This window comes from Nerophis ophidion, linkage group LG02 (assembly GCF_033978795.1).
Source record: "Nerophis ophidion isolate RoL-2023_Sa linkage group LG02, RoL_Noph_v1.0, whole genome shotgun sequence".
Classification (NCBI taxonomy): domain Eukaryota; kingdom Metazoa; phylum Chordata; class Actinopteri; order Syngnathiformes; family Syngnathidae; genus Nerophis; species Nerophis ophidion.
The window spans coordinates 76,726,601-76,741,741 of NC_084612.1; the positions used below are offsets into that span (position 1 = coordinate 76,726,601).

Below are 15,141 nucleotides of genomic sequence, written 5' to 3' on the forward strand. Positions count from 1 at the left end.
ATTTACATAGTGAAACCCAATATCTAAGTTACATATAAACCAGTGTGGGTGGCACTGGCAGCAGGTGGGTAAAGCGTCTTGCCCAAGGACACAACGGCAGTGACTAGGATGGCGGAAGCGGGAATCGAACCTGCAACCCTCAAGCTGCTGGCACGGCCACTCTACCAACTGAGCTATGCCGCCCCAAAGGTAAACAAAAAAAATTACACATATTTTGTTATGGTTTGAAAAATTAAAAATATCAAAATGGCCCCCGCATGCGTGTGTGAAGTGAAGTGAATCATATTTATATAGCGCTTTTTCTCTAGTGACTCAAAGCGCTTTACATAGTGAAACCCAATATCTAAGTTACATTTAAAGCAGTGTGGGTGGCACTGGGAGCAGGTGGGTAAAGTGTCTTGCCCAAGGACACGACGGCAGTGACTAGGATGGCGGAAGCGGGAATCGAACCTGCAACCCTCAAGTTGCTGGCACGGCCACTCTACCAACCGAGCTTTGGGAGCCCCAAAGGTAAACAAAAAAAATTACACATATTTTGTTATGGTTTGAAAAATGAAAAATATCAAAACGGCCCCCGCATGCGTGTGTGGCCTCTGTGGAAAAAGTTTGGACACCCCTGGACTAGTACTACGAGTCACGTGGGCAAAAGCAATTAGCCTCGTTACCTGTACAGTCCAATCCAGTCCCCCTTGAGCCTGGACGTGAGCTGCGGTCCCGCCTTCTCCAGAGTCTTCATGAAGTCCTGCTGGACGAAGGGTCGCAGCTGAGGAGGACTCTTCCACGGGCTGATGGACTTCTGGAGCGGCATGAGACTGGCCACGTAGCGCTCCTGTTTGGGAGGACGGCACAAGCATGTGGACTTCAAAGCGGACAAACCACCGTTCCAGGACTCCTGATTACCAAGGGAATGATGAAGCTCTGCGTCAGTTCTAGAAAGTACCGTCGCAGGATGGCGTTCTGGGCTGCACAGGGTCTCTTCTGATGAACACCCTGGGAGGACAAAACCATTTAGAAGGGTTTTAGTTGGAACAAATCACAAGTGGAACGATCGTGTTAAACTTCCTTGTCCTGCTAGGGGAGTCCTGGCCCTTTGCTGCTGCCAAAAAATGATTCCAAGTAATATTTTGATACTGACACATCTCATCTCTGCATATTTTACTAGAATACCCTTAGAGGCATTACATATATCAAGATCAAGTACCTACTGTATTGTTTCCTTAATAATAATAATCAAATGTTTAGGCAATTGTCTAATAATAGCATTGGAAAATCCTTCAACATTGTAATTCAGATATTAGTCACCGTTACGTTTGGCTCTCTGAAGGCAGCCTCAATCTTCATGTCCCCCAAAGAAAACGAGTTTCACACCCCTGGTATTTAATCACAATCAGTTTGTTTCTCTCTTTAAAGAAAGTAAAACATTCTACTGAACTGACTGTGGGCAAAATTTAAGGAATTTGATTCTAGTATAAAAATCCTTAGTCTAAGACAAGAAAGCAACTTAAATTGCATCCTAAAATTAAATAATGCCATCAATATATATTATCACACTCCCAGTGTTACATATGTGATCATGACTGCTTTGTGAGACCTTGCTTATTTACCTTCTGGAGCTGCTTGATAATTTCCTCATCTTTGTTGAGATATGGCTTGTAAGCAGTGTACACACCTGCAACAAACAATGACAACAATTATAGGAGGAGAATAGAATCAAATAGAGAGCACTTTATTGATCCCTGGGGGAAATTCAGCACCACAGTTCGCTCACAATAGACAATAAATATTATACAGCATTATTCACATGTGGATAATCCAAAAATATTATACATATATTCTACAAACCCTGTTTCCACATGAGTTGGAAATTGTGTAAGATTTAATTATAAACAGAATACAATGATTTGCAAATCCTTTCCAACCCATATTCAGTTGAATGCACTACAAAGACAATATATTTGATGTTCAAACTCATAAACTTTTTTTTTTTTTTTTCTGCAAATAATAATTAACTTAGAATTTCATGGCTGCAACACGTGCCAAAGTAGTTGGGAAAGGGCATGTTCACCACTGTGTTACATCACCTTTTCTTTTAACAACACTCAATAAACATTTGGGAACTAAAGAAACTAATTGTTGAAGCTTTGAAAGTGGAATTCTCTCCCATTCTTGTTTTATGTAGAGCTTCAGTCGTTCAACAGTCCGGGGTCTCCGCTGTCGTATTTTACGCTTCATAATGCACCACACATTTTCCATGGGAGACAGGTCTGGACTGCAGGCGGGCCAGGAAAGTACCCACACTTTTTTTTACAAAGCCACACTGTTGTAACACGTGCTGAACGTGGCTTGGCATTGTCTTGCTGAAATAAGCAGGGGCGTCCATGAAAAAGACGGCGCTTAGATGGCAGCATATGTTGTTCCAAAACCTGTATGTACCTTTCAGCATTAATGGTGCCTTCACAGATGTGTAAGTTACCCATGCCTTGGGCACTAATGCACCCCCATACCATCACACATGCTGGCTTTTCAACTTTGCGTCGATAACAGTCTGGATGGTTCGCTTCCTCTTTGGTCCAGATGACACAACGTCGAATATTTCAAAAAACAATTTGAGATGTGGACTCGTCAGACCACAGAACACTTTTCCACTTTGCATCAATCCATCTTAGATAATGGACCCGGAGAAGCTGGTGGCGTTTCTGGATGTTGTTGATAAATGACTTTCGCTTCGCATAGTAGAGCTTGAACTTGCACTTACAGATGTAGCGACCAACTGTATTTGGTGACAGTGGTTTCTGAATTATTCCTGAGCCCATGTGGTGATATCCTTTAGAGATTGATGTCGGTTTTTAATACAGTGCCGTCTGAGGGATCGAAGATTACGGTTATTCAATGTTGGTTTCCGGCCATGCTGCTTACGTGGAGTGATTTCTCCAGATTCTCTGAACCTTTTGATGATATTATGGAGCGTAGATGTTGAAATCCCTACATTTCTTTCAATTGCACTTTGAGAAACGTTGTTTTTAAACTGTTTGACTATTTGCTCACGCAGTCGTGGACAAAGGGGTGTACCTCGCCCCATCCTTTCTTGTGAAAGACTGAGCATTTTTGGGAAGCTGTTTTTATACCCAATCATGGCACCCACCTGTTCCCAATTAGCCTGCACACCTGTGGGATGTTCCAAATAAGTGTTTGATGAGCATTCCTCAACTTTATCAGTATTTATTGCCACCTTTCCCAACTTCTTTGTCACATGTTGCTGGCATCAAATTCTAAAGTTAATTATTATTTGCAAAAAAAAAAAATGTTTATGAGTTTGAACATCAAATATGTTGTCTTTGTAGCATATTCAACTGAATATGGCTTGAAAAGGATTTGTATTCCGTTTATATTTACATCTAACACAATTTCCCAACTCATACGGAAACGGGGTTTGTATTTCAACCATCTTGCATGTCAGTTGACAATCAAAAGGGAGAATAAAAACACACACCGGGCTTAGAGTCAAGAGTTTTCAGGTTCTTCAGCTTCTTGACTTTCATCTGCTTGGCCATCTCTCCTTAATGAGGGACACATGATCAGACGGTTTCTTCAAACTATCATATTGTGTTTGATTTTATATATATATATGTATATATATATATGTGTACAATATATATATGCACAAATACATGTATATATACTGTATGTATATGTACATATAACAAATACAATTATATAAGTGTACAGTCACCTACCTGCTTGCTTCATGTCGCCGATGCGAATAATGTGCGGCCAATGCTGCAACGTTTTAGCAAAGAAGGGGTTTGTCACCCCCAGGATGACTGAGGGCCTGTAAGATGAGGGGGCGGGACATACCACCGTCACGACTCGCCAATAAAGTGCAACATGTGGAGTGTGTGTTCACTTACGGAGCCTGCGTCCGGGTGGTGTACTCCTTAAACTCGTTGTCGTGGATGGTGAAGTAAGGCCGGAAGTCGCTGCTGTAACGAAGAGGAGAGATGCAGCTGCAAAGACAGAAAAAAAAAAGATGGATATTAACGCAATGGTAATATTGCGAGATGACACATACAATGGACTTGCTATTCCCGTTTAAATAAGAAAACCTCATTTCAGTAGGCCTTTAAGGGAGGTGGTGAGGACCAGATTGACGCACCTGACAAGCGCCAGTACGGTGTCCGACGACTCGGCCGGAGATGGCGCCATGACGACGAGTGCTTCTCCCAGCAACACCAGCTCCCACAGCATCTGGATGTGGAAGAAGACTGGAAAGAAACATCTGGACAGAGAAAGACAAAACAGCGTGTTAATGGATTTAAAACTTTTTTTCTATGTATCTTGTTTACTTTAATTTTGTTTCTAATACCACTGTTGCTCTAATACAGGGGTCGGCAACCCAAAATGTTGAAAGAGCCATATTGAACCAAAAATACAAAAACAAATCTGTCTGGAGCCGCAAACAACTAAAGGCCATATTTCATACCGATAGTGAGTCATGAGATATAAATTGAATTAAGAGGAGTTAAAGGAAACTAAATGAGCTCAAATATAGCTACAAAGGAGGCATAATGATGCAATATGTACATACAGCTAGCCTAAATAGCATGTTAGCATTGATTAGCTTGTAGTGACCAAATATGTCTGATTAGCACTCCACACAAGTCAATAACATCAACAAAACTCACCTTTGTGCATTCATGCACAACCTTATAAGTTTGGTGGACAAAATGAGACGGAAAAAGAAGTGGTATAAATCACGTCTTAGAAAGTCGGAGAAAGTTATACATGTAAACAAACTACGGTGAGTTCAAGGACCGCCATAATTAGTAGGACAAAACGGCGCTAACCAAATACTCGAATCAGTGAAGCATGTTTAATATAAACAGTGTGCTTTATAGCAATTAGGGAGGTTTGTGTCATGTTTGTCCTCCTAAAGAAACCAAATTAAAACAAAAAATGTTTTTTTCCCCTGATCTTTTTTCATTTTTCATATATTTTTCAAAAAGGTAGGAATGTCATAGAGACATGAAACAAAAACTTCTATGTAGGTCTCACTTAGACTTACATTTCATGAATTGACATCCTTCAGCAAAAATCAACAGGAAGTTGGCAATTACCCCTTCAAAACAAAAGTTTTGTAAAAACCTGTCACCTTTTTTCAAACATTATCTCCTCTGAGCGTCTTTGTTGTGTCGGCTTCAAACTCGCACAGGAAAGAGATTGAACCCTTCTGATTAAAACTTGCGAAAAGAGTTTTAATAACTGTTCCGGTTTTGATTTTACGAGCCTTCAAAGAACCGTTGCGGTGATGCTACTGCGCTGCTGCCGTCTCAAGATGGCCGCTTAAAAGCAGGAAGCACCAGGGTGACCACACAATGCAGAGAAGGTAGATACTGTGCGGGTAAAGATATGTTAACTGTGTGAAAGAAGGAGGCACCAGTTTGACTCCAGGATACAGAGAAGGTAGGTAATGTGCAGGTAAAGATATGTTGTCTGGGTGATGGCAGGAAGCACCAGCATGTATGGGTGACAGAAAGAAGCAACAGTGTGACCCCAAGATGCAGGGAAGGTAGGTAATGTGCAGGTAAATATATGTTGAATGGGTAAAGGCAGGAAACACCAGCAAAAGTCGGTCCCGTCCATCGCTGCTTGCAGCTTGAATTTTAAATTGCCTTTCTGTTGTTTTATTTTATCAAAAAAATTCCCCCAAAAATGCCACTTATACTCCAGTGCGACTTATATGTTTTTTTCCTTCTTTATTATGCATTTTCGGCCGTGCAACGTATACTCCGGAGCGACTTATAATCTGAAAAATACGGTAATAACCGGTGCTACTCTCGGCTAAGATGCTGCCTTGCTCAGTCGGCCGCACACATTGACAAAGATAATACCTTCTGGAGTAAAGTTCCGTGGTCGGAAAAAACAAAAATGGAGCTGTTTGGCCACAATAACCAGCAATTATTGGAAACTCAAGACAGCCATGACCGAATGTTCTTTACAAGTGTATGTAAACTTTTGTCCACGACTGTAGGAGCCGCTTGCAGATCTCACCTGAAGAGGTCCACTTCATGGATGGTGGGCAGCACAATGGACACCAGACTGTCACTCTGAAAAAGATGCACGCAGATTGCATTATTTTAGTAACAACTAAGTTGAGTGATAAGCTACCATTTAAACGTGAGGGGAAGGTAACATTGTGTTGTTGTTTTTGTCACCTGAGCAGACTGGACCAACTGTGTCGTTCCGGGTTTGTCGTAACAGGTGGGGATGCGCACCTGCACGGAGCTCAAACCCTCAGCAGGAATATTTGCATACGTATTTCATCTATCTGATGACGTAATTGCTGTCAGTGCGTACCTTGATGACCACGCCCATAATCGGCAGCGTGAGGATTCTTCCTGGGTGAGGAGTCGGCCAGCGGTCGATGTCGTTGCAGGCTGCGAGTCAAACACACGGAAACACTGAACGTGGACTTTGTTCCGGTGAAAATCTGAGTCGTCTGTAAAAAGCACCTTTTCCACAGTCCAAATGTACAAACAGATATTTGTTGTCTGCCACATTAAGGACAACATTCTCAAGCTTTTAGCTGCAGACCAACAACAGGCGGCGCTACCACCTTTAAACTCAAGGTCATTTTTGCTAGTCGGTAAAAAGTAAAGCCGCAAATACAATAGCAAACAGTGGACTTTGGATCTTAAAACCAGGGACGTGCACATGATTATAGAGGGGCAGGTGCTCAAAGTCAGAAAAGGGCAGGACATTTCTTCTCCTACATCACTTGTAGCTCCTTCAACTTCCCCATAATCTATGGCTTCCTCTGCCTCCCTTTCTGTGGATTTTTCCTCCCCAACATTTACTGGGAGTTCTATGGCTTCCTCTGTGTCAGGAGTTGCATCTAAAGCTTCTTTTCTCTCAGGTGTTGCTTCTACACTCTCCTCCTCCTCTCTCTCAGTTGTTGCTTCTGAGGTCTCTGCCTCTCTCTCAGGTGTTGCTTCTAAGGTCTCTGCCTCTCTCTCAGGTGTGGCATTTTCTGAAGTCTTTCTTGAATTCTGGTGCAACTACTTGGTTTTAGCCATGCATTAAGAGGTCTGCTACCCTTAGCTGCTTCCTGGCGCTCCTTCTCCTTCCTTTTCTGCATCCTTTCTTTTTTGGGCATTGTGCTGCAGACATAATCAACATGAATCAAGTTTAAATACAGATGGTAATATTCCTAACAGATAACCTACATCTTATATCCCCAGAATGCTGAAATTATTATTATTATGGATAATAATAATTATTATTACTATCATCATCATCATTATTATTATTATTGTTATTATTATCATTATTATCATTATTATTATTATTATTTTGTTAACCCACACAGTAATAGCAAAGTCACAATAAACTTTATATCTAAACCTCTACTGCATGGGTGTCAAACTCTGGCCCGCGGGCCAATAATTTAATTTGGCCCTTGAGACAATAATAAATTAACATTAGAGCTGGCCCTCCGATATTATACAGTGGCGGTGCTGCCGTATCACCGCATTCAAAGCTAATTCTCATACTTGCCAACCTTCACGATTTTTCCAGGAGAATCCCGAATATCAGCGCCCACCCCAAAAATCTCCCGGGGCAACCATTCTCCCGAACTTCCACCCGGACAACAATATTGGGGGCGTGCCTTAAAGGTAATGCTTTTCGCATCCTTTACAACCTGTCGTCACGTCCGCTTTTCCTCAATACAAACAGCGTGCCGACCCAGTCACGTTATATATCCGGCTTCTGCACACACACAAGTGAATGCAATGCATACTTGGTCAACAGCCATACAGGTCACACTGAGGGTGGCCGTATAAACAACTTTAACACTGTTACACCACACTGTGAACCCACACCAAACAAGAATGACAAACATATTTCGGGGGAACATCTGCACCAACACACAACATAAACACAACAGAACAAATACCCAGAATCCCTTGCAGCATTAACTCTTCCGGGACGCTTCAATATACACCCCCGCTACCAACAAAACTCGATTTTGCATGTCACTATAAAGTTATATAAGCCTTGCTTGTTCAATATTCAATGCAAAACTTGTTTGGGTCCCTATTAAAAGGTTAAGTTGTTCAACTTTGGCCCGCGGCTTTGTTCAGTTTAGAATTTTGGCCCACTCTGTATTTGAGTTTGACACCCCTGCTCTACTGTGAGAGAAATGTGATCCGCCGTAAACACAGTGCATTTTATTTTGAAAATGAACCCGGTGTTTTATTCTGTATTTTGTACACCACTTCCTGTCCCGCACGATCCGCTCTGCCCTGTGCGGAATTGATGTGCCGTGCTCCAACGTCCGGCAAAAACAGAAGCTGACACATTGAATAATAGAATAATACAGCGTTTGTTTGAAATATTACCCATATTAGATGCTGAATAAGTGGATGGCAACTAGACCATAACTCACAGGTTCAAGTTGCTCCACTGTCACGTCTCCTCTGGGGCGCAGTTGGCTCTCTCTCCTCTCACTTACTTAATCACTTGCCCTCTCTCTCTCTCTCTCTCTGGCGGAGTTTTTGTACCGCTGTTTTTTTTTTTGTTTTTTTTTTTTACATCCCTGACAGGAATTTATTAATGTTGTTTAAAATACAAAAACACACACACACACACACACACACACACACACACACACACACACACACACACACACACACACACACACACACACACACACACACACACACACACACACACACTACACTGCAAAAAGTCAGTGTTAAAAAATAATAAGAAAAAAAAATACAAAAATTTGAGATATTTTATTTGAAGTGAGCAAAATTATCTGCCAATAGAACGAGAAAATTTGGCTTGTCAATACTTTCCAAAACAAGTAAAATTAGCTAACCTCAATGAACCCAAAAATACCTTAAAATAAATATATTCTCAATTTTTTTTGATTGATTGATTGATACTTTTATTAGTAGATTGCACAGTACAGTACATATTCCGTACAATTGACCACTAAATGGTAACACCCCAATAAGTTTTTCAACTTGTTTAAGTCGGGGTCCACGTTAATCAATTCATGGTAAACTTATAACAACTGTTCTACAATATGAGTACCTATTTTCTATTGTTTCATTGAAAATAAAACAGCAAAGACCATTTGGCTGTCATCTGTTTGAATGAGACACGATTGTGTCAAAGTCAGCTTTTTTTGTTTTTACATGCTTGAAATAAGAAATGATTACCGTATTTTTCGGACTATAAGTCGCAGTTTTTTTCAATTTGGCCGGGGGTGCGACATATACTCCGGAGCGACTTATGTGTGAAATTATTAACACATTACCGTAAAATATCAAATAATATTATTTATCTCATCCGCGGAAGAGACAAAGAAAATCTCTGCAATCGTCAGACACACGTCAACAAATAAGAATTCGGCGGGGGAGGGTCATGGCAGAAGTGCATTGTGGGTCATGGGATGCTAATTGCTATATGCTACTGCCGTAGCTATTAAAATGGATCATTTCATCGTTGGGGGTAACTAGGGATGCACCAAAATGAAAATGTGTGGCCGAAGCCGAATAAAATGTAAACGCTTGCCCGAAGGCCGAATACCGAATAATGAATGCAGTTTTTTACAATTTTTTTAATATTGCATAAATTGCCTAGAATAAATATTTACACATGTTTTTCAAATAAAGTATTTTTTATCGAATATTGACATTTTTTTAATATTCCAGTAGCCTTTGCTTTTCAAAAAAAGCACAAAGTTTTTCATTTATATTAGGCCTTCAAACAAAACATGCATTCCAAAAATAAATAAAGTGCATTAAAGTGGATAAACCCACAACAAATAAATTATTGTCCTTTTGGCAAAAGTCTGCTTAGCCACAGTAGATATGCTAATAATGTAAAAAGAAGGCTCAAGTAAATCTCAATTAAGTGTGTGCTTGTAACCTCATACACTTATACAGGTAGCCTACACAACAGGCTAATAATGTAAACAGAGGCCCCACTAAATCTCAATAAGTGTGTGCTTGTAACCACATACACTTATACAGGTACACAACATATCCCAACGTCACCGCGTCACTGCATGTTGGTTGATTGCGTCACCGCGTCGAAAAATTGCGTCACACGCCACTATTCGGCCTTGTTTTTAACTCATTCCACTAAAGGCCGAATGTGGCTTTTTTTGCCATATTCGGCCGAATATATTCGGTTACCGATTAATCGGTGCATCCCTAGCAGTAACATATAAAAACTAAGAAGAGCTGAACAAAAATGGCAGTGAAAAGGAAATCATGTAGTGCAGATTACAAGCTGGACGTAGTGAAATATGCAGCAGAAAACGACAAGAGGAAGCGGTGCATATCTTTGGAGTTGGCAGAGTTGTTTAGAAGCGACATCGAGGAAGAACATTTCATGGGATTTAGTGATTAGGAGTGACAGATAGTTTGGTAAAGGTATAGCATGTTCTATATGTTATAGTTATTTGAATGACTCTTACCATAATATGTTAGGTTAACATAGCAGTTGGTTATTTATGCCTCATATAACCTACACTTATTCAGCCTGTTGTTCATTATTCTTAAAGTATTTTAAATTGCCTTTCAAATGTAAATTATTGGTGTTGGGTTTTATCAAATACATTTCCCCCAAAAATGCGACTTATACTCCAGTGCGAATTATATATGTTTTTTTTCCGTTTATTATGCATTTTCGGCCGGTGCGACTTATATATACTCCGGAGCGACTTATAATCCGAAAAATACGGTACTTAAAAAAGTAGTTTTATTCTGGTGAGTGTTGATGACACAGCTTTGCAACAGTTGATATTCTAGTTTCAAGCATGTTTTACTCAATATAGGTCATCACATCTCAGCAACAAGCTGCAATATTTTACTGAGATCATTTGGGACCAAAACCCTTAAAACAAGTAAAATCTGCTTAGTGAGAAGAATTATCTAATCAGACAGAAAATAAGCATATATCACTCCTATTTCAGATATTTAATCTTACTTAGATTTCAGTTTTTGCAGTGTAGGTATGGTGAGATTATCCTCTGCATTTGACCCATTGTGTATGAAATGTAATTAATAATCATTCTTCACTTCAATACAAGTGTAAAACACAGTGACAATAGTATAAACCAGGGGTAGGGAACCTATGGCTCTAGAGCCAGATGCAGCTCTTTTGATGGATGCATCTGGCTCTCAGATAAATCTTAGCTGACATTGCTTAACATGATAAGTAATTAACAATTCCGCTGGTAATCACATTGTTAAGAATAACGTTCAAATTATAAAACATTCACATGCATTTTAATCCAACCATTCGTTTTCTGTGGCACCTGTCCAAGATGTCGCATTAATGGTAAGAAGTATTATATTTATTATTGTCACACATATGGATCATCGCAGCCGAGTGTGAAGCGACCGGAATGAGAATCAGCACTTCCAAGTCCGAGTCCATGGTTCTCGCCCGGAAAAGGGTGGAATGCCATCTCCGGGTTGGGGAGGAGACCCTGCCCCAAGTGGAGGAGTTCAAGTACCTAGGAGTCTTGTTCATGAGTGAGGGAAGAGTGGATCGTGAGATCGACAGGCGGATCGGTGCGGCGTCTTCAGTAATGTGGACGTTGTATCGATCCGTTGTGGTGAAGAAGGAGCTGAGCCGGAAGGCAAAGCTCTCAATTTACCGGTCGATCTACGTTCCCATCCTCACCTATGGTCATGAGCTTTGGGTTATGACCGAAAGGATAAGATCACGGGTACAAGCGGCCCAAATGAGTTTCCAGGTCTCTCCCTTAGAGATAGGGTGAGAAGCTCTGCCATCCGGGAGGAACTCAAAGTAAAGCTGCTGCTCCTCCACATGGAGAGGAGCCAGATGAGGTGGTTCGGGCATCTGGTCAGGATGCCACCCGAACGCCTCCCTAGGGAGGTGTTTAGGGCACGTCCAGCTGGTAGGAGGCCACGGGGAAGACCCAGGACACGTTGGGAAGACTATGTCTCCCGGCTGGCCTGGGAACGCCTCGGGATCCCCGGGAAGAGCTAGACGAAGTGGCTGGAGAGAGGGAAGTCTGGGTTTCCCTGCTTAGGCTGTTGCCCCCACGACCCGACCTCGGATAAGCGGAAGATGATGGATGGATGGATGGATGTTATGTTTTGATTTTGGACATTCAGTCATGTTTTGCACTTCCTGGTTTTGTTTGTTTCCATGCCAACCTATTACTTTCCATCTGGTCCCCTTAAGTCGTGCCCCGATCCACAGCCTCTCACAACTGTTTTCTATTACCACAGCCAGTACTCAAGTCATTTGCTTTCTGTTCATCATTCTGGGAACTTTGCTATTTACATGTGCTTGCCTTCATGCCTTCACGATTACCTGCTACGCACCCTGCTATCCATCCCCCTTGTTTCGGTCACAGTAAGTGTTTTTGTTTTAGTTGTTCATAGTTCTGCCACAGTGCAAGTTTAAGTTTATAGTTTATCGTCTTTCATGCCATCGAGTAGTGGTTTTGTTTTCCTGTTTGTATTTTTGTAGCCAAGTTTTGTACCTCTTTGTGAGCGCCCTTAGTTTGTTTATTTTTATATTTAGTATTCCGAATAAACCATGTACTGACAGTCTCGCCTGGCTCGTCCTGTAATCCCTCTGCATCGAAGGAGTAAACCAAATCCAAGTCCAAGCCTGACAATTATTGGTTAACTTTTAGAATAACAATGTTATTAAAAAGAATAAGAGACTTATTATACTCTAAAAATGTTGGTGATATTTCAAAATGCACTCATTTAGTTGTATTCAGTGTTAAAAAATATTATATGGCTCTCACAGAAATACATTTTGAAATATTTGGCTTTCATGGCTCTCTCAACCAAAAAGGTTCCCGACCCCTGGTATAAATCATTTACGTTAAACCCACGGCCCGGGGGCCGGATCAGGACCGCGAACAGGTTTTATCCGGCCCATGAAATGAGTTTGCAAAGTATAAAAATTAATCGGAATTTTTTTTTTTAAAGAAACAGCTGTTTTCAATGTGTCCATTGGATGCTAATTATGTACAAAATAAACCACAGGATGTTAGTACATCAGTCGAGGAAAATGATCAAACTACATGAATAACGTACTGTAATTTGATTTTGATGAATTTTTTTATCGTGATATATAGAAAATGAACACCAATGAGTTGACTGATGAACATTATTACATCACTTATTGTCCTGTCTTGCGATCATGTTATGTTTAGTTATGTTCTGTTTTGCTTAAGACTCCATTGTTTCCTGTTTTTGCACTTCCTTGTTTGCTTTGTTTCCATGCCAACCCATTAGTTCTCACCTGTCCCCATGTCACGCACCTGTTGTCACTAATCACCACAGCATTATTTAAACCTGTCATTGCCAGGTAGTCAGCCTGGCGACATCACCTTCTACTCACCCTCCACACCCATGTATCCATGCAAAAGACCCATGTTTCTTTCTTGTCACAGTAAGTGTTTTCGTTTTAGTTGTTCATAGTTCTGCCATTGTGCAAGTTTTAGTTTATGTCCATACTTTTGCCTTAGTGCAAGTTTTTGTCTTCATAGTCAAGTTTTGAACCTCCACTGAGAGCGCCTTTTCTTTATACCCTTTGTTTTTTGTAATATTTTAAAATTAAGATTAAAGATGCCACTACCTTCATGCCATGTCCGTTCCAATCATTTTGCACCATGGGAAAACAAACACCACTAAAGTCCACGTTTTGAAATTATTCAGAAAATTCTGAATATAAATGCAATGTTTTTCCAACTATTCTTTTAGAACGGTCAAGTTAATTGTGATTTGTATTCATTATATTGACGATAAAGTCACAACAAAAGTCATTTGAGAATACCGTTATGTCCAGTTTGAGTGAGGACGGTATTGCGACCGCTTTATTTTATTTATAAGCCACATGTGGAAATAATGCCGACAATAAACCTGTCCCTGGTACAGGAATCCTGGAATTAAGTGACGGAACACAGCCTGGTCATTCTTCTTTTTTAATCCATGCTCGGTTCTTACTGTCTGTTCGGAGTATAATTTAGTTATTATTCCGAGATCTTTATCGTCAGTTCTAAAGTCCGATAATCATTCTATCAACTTTGCATGTTTAATTCGGTCAAGTGCTTGGGTGTAATCAATAAAACCGATGTAGACGTCTTCTTGTACTTCTGTTCGTAGATTGAATATGCCTTTGCTTGTTCCCCCACCACAATTATATTGGCAATCTGGAGGAAAACCCTGCATTATTGTTACATTACTTAGAAAAACTGCTGTTCTTGTTTGTACTTCATCCCATTGTATTGGTTTTATCAAAATGTATTGCTTTTATTGTTTGCAAAGCGTGTTGCATGTTGAAATTGTGCTCTCAGGAGGGGCCAAGCACCAATTTAAATTATTTCACTTTGTTCTAAAGGAAGATGTTGATTTGACGTACAAGAGTTAAGAGCTTGATCACAGAATCAAAGTTGGGGTACACCCGTACATACTTTTAAAAATAATGCAATACAATTCAGGTACATGTACAACCTCTGAGCCAGTTTGAAACACACAAACAGCGTGACCAAAACAAAATCGGAATAAAATGACATACCAGCCTCCAGACACGGTTCCTGTTTCTCAAAATATTCGGGAGCCATGATCTTCAACAGGGAGTGGAAGAATGTCACATAGGGCAGCTTACTGATCAGGACCAGAGACTGGAGCACACATAAATCAATATATCAATCAAACAGATCAATCAAGAGCTTACACATTCTAGCTTAATTTATAATGAAATAGAACATTAAAATGGATCAGCACAAAAAAGGTATAATTTGGAGTTCAGCCATTTCCGGACCAAATCTGATCCAAAAGTCAATCATCATCACGCAAAACCTTCGCTCAGTGAGCATTTTAACACATTTGTGTTTTGCTATTTCTTTGGCCACCACAGAGAGTATCTGTGAAGTGAGTACCAGAGGGAAAGTGTGATAATAACAAGAGATTAATGGCATTTTGACGCTCTTATTTTTTTACAACTACAACAGAACTAAATTAGCAGATATGATATATATACTCAGACTTAGACCTAGACTTCCTTTTTATTGTCATTCAAATTTCCACTTTACAGCACAGATAAGAACGAAATTTCGTTACATAA

General features: G+C 40.4%; 1 protein-coding gene and 1 long non-coding RNA gene across 3 annotated transcripts in view; both read right to left on the reverse strand.

Moving 5' to 3' along the window:
* Positions 1-15,141, reverse strand: part of LOC133546085 (uncharacterized) — a 424,415-nt gene that overhangs the window by 143,438 nt on the left and 265,836 nt on the right. The gene's annotated exons all lie outside the window — the stretch shown is intronic.
* Positions 1-15,141, reverse strand: part of dennd6aa (DENN/MADD domain containing 6Aa) — a 42,099-nt gene that overhangs the window by 11,915 nt on the left and 15,043 nt on the right. For both annotated transcript variants that reach the window (XR_009804951.1, XM_061891722.1), the window contains exons 6-16: positions 14,593-14,698; positions 6,355-6,434; positions 6,213-6,272; positions 6,049-6,104; positions 4,154-4,276; positions 3,909-4,004; positions 3,735-3,829; positions 3,491-3,556; positions 1,605-1,669; positions 901-990; positions 666-829 (exon numbers count right to left, since the gene is read on the reverse strand). Coding sequence is in view for 1 of the 2 variants with exons in the window: in XM_061891722.1 (XP_061747706.1) it covers positions 666-829; positions 901-990; positions 1,605-1,669; positions 3,491-3,556; positions 3,735-3,829; positions 3,909-4,004; positions 4,154-4,276; positions 6,049-6,104; positions 6,213-6,272; positions 6,355-6,434; positions 14,593-14,698 (1,001 nt within the window). In the remaining variant the exon portion in view is untranslated. The remainder of the gene's footprint in view (positions 1-665; positions 830-900; positions 991-1,604; positions 1,670-3,490; positions 3,557-3,734; positions 3,830-3,908; positions 4,005-4,153; positions 4,277-6,048; positions 6,105-6,212; positions 6,273-6,354; positions 6,435-14,592; positions 14,699-15,141) is intronic.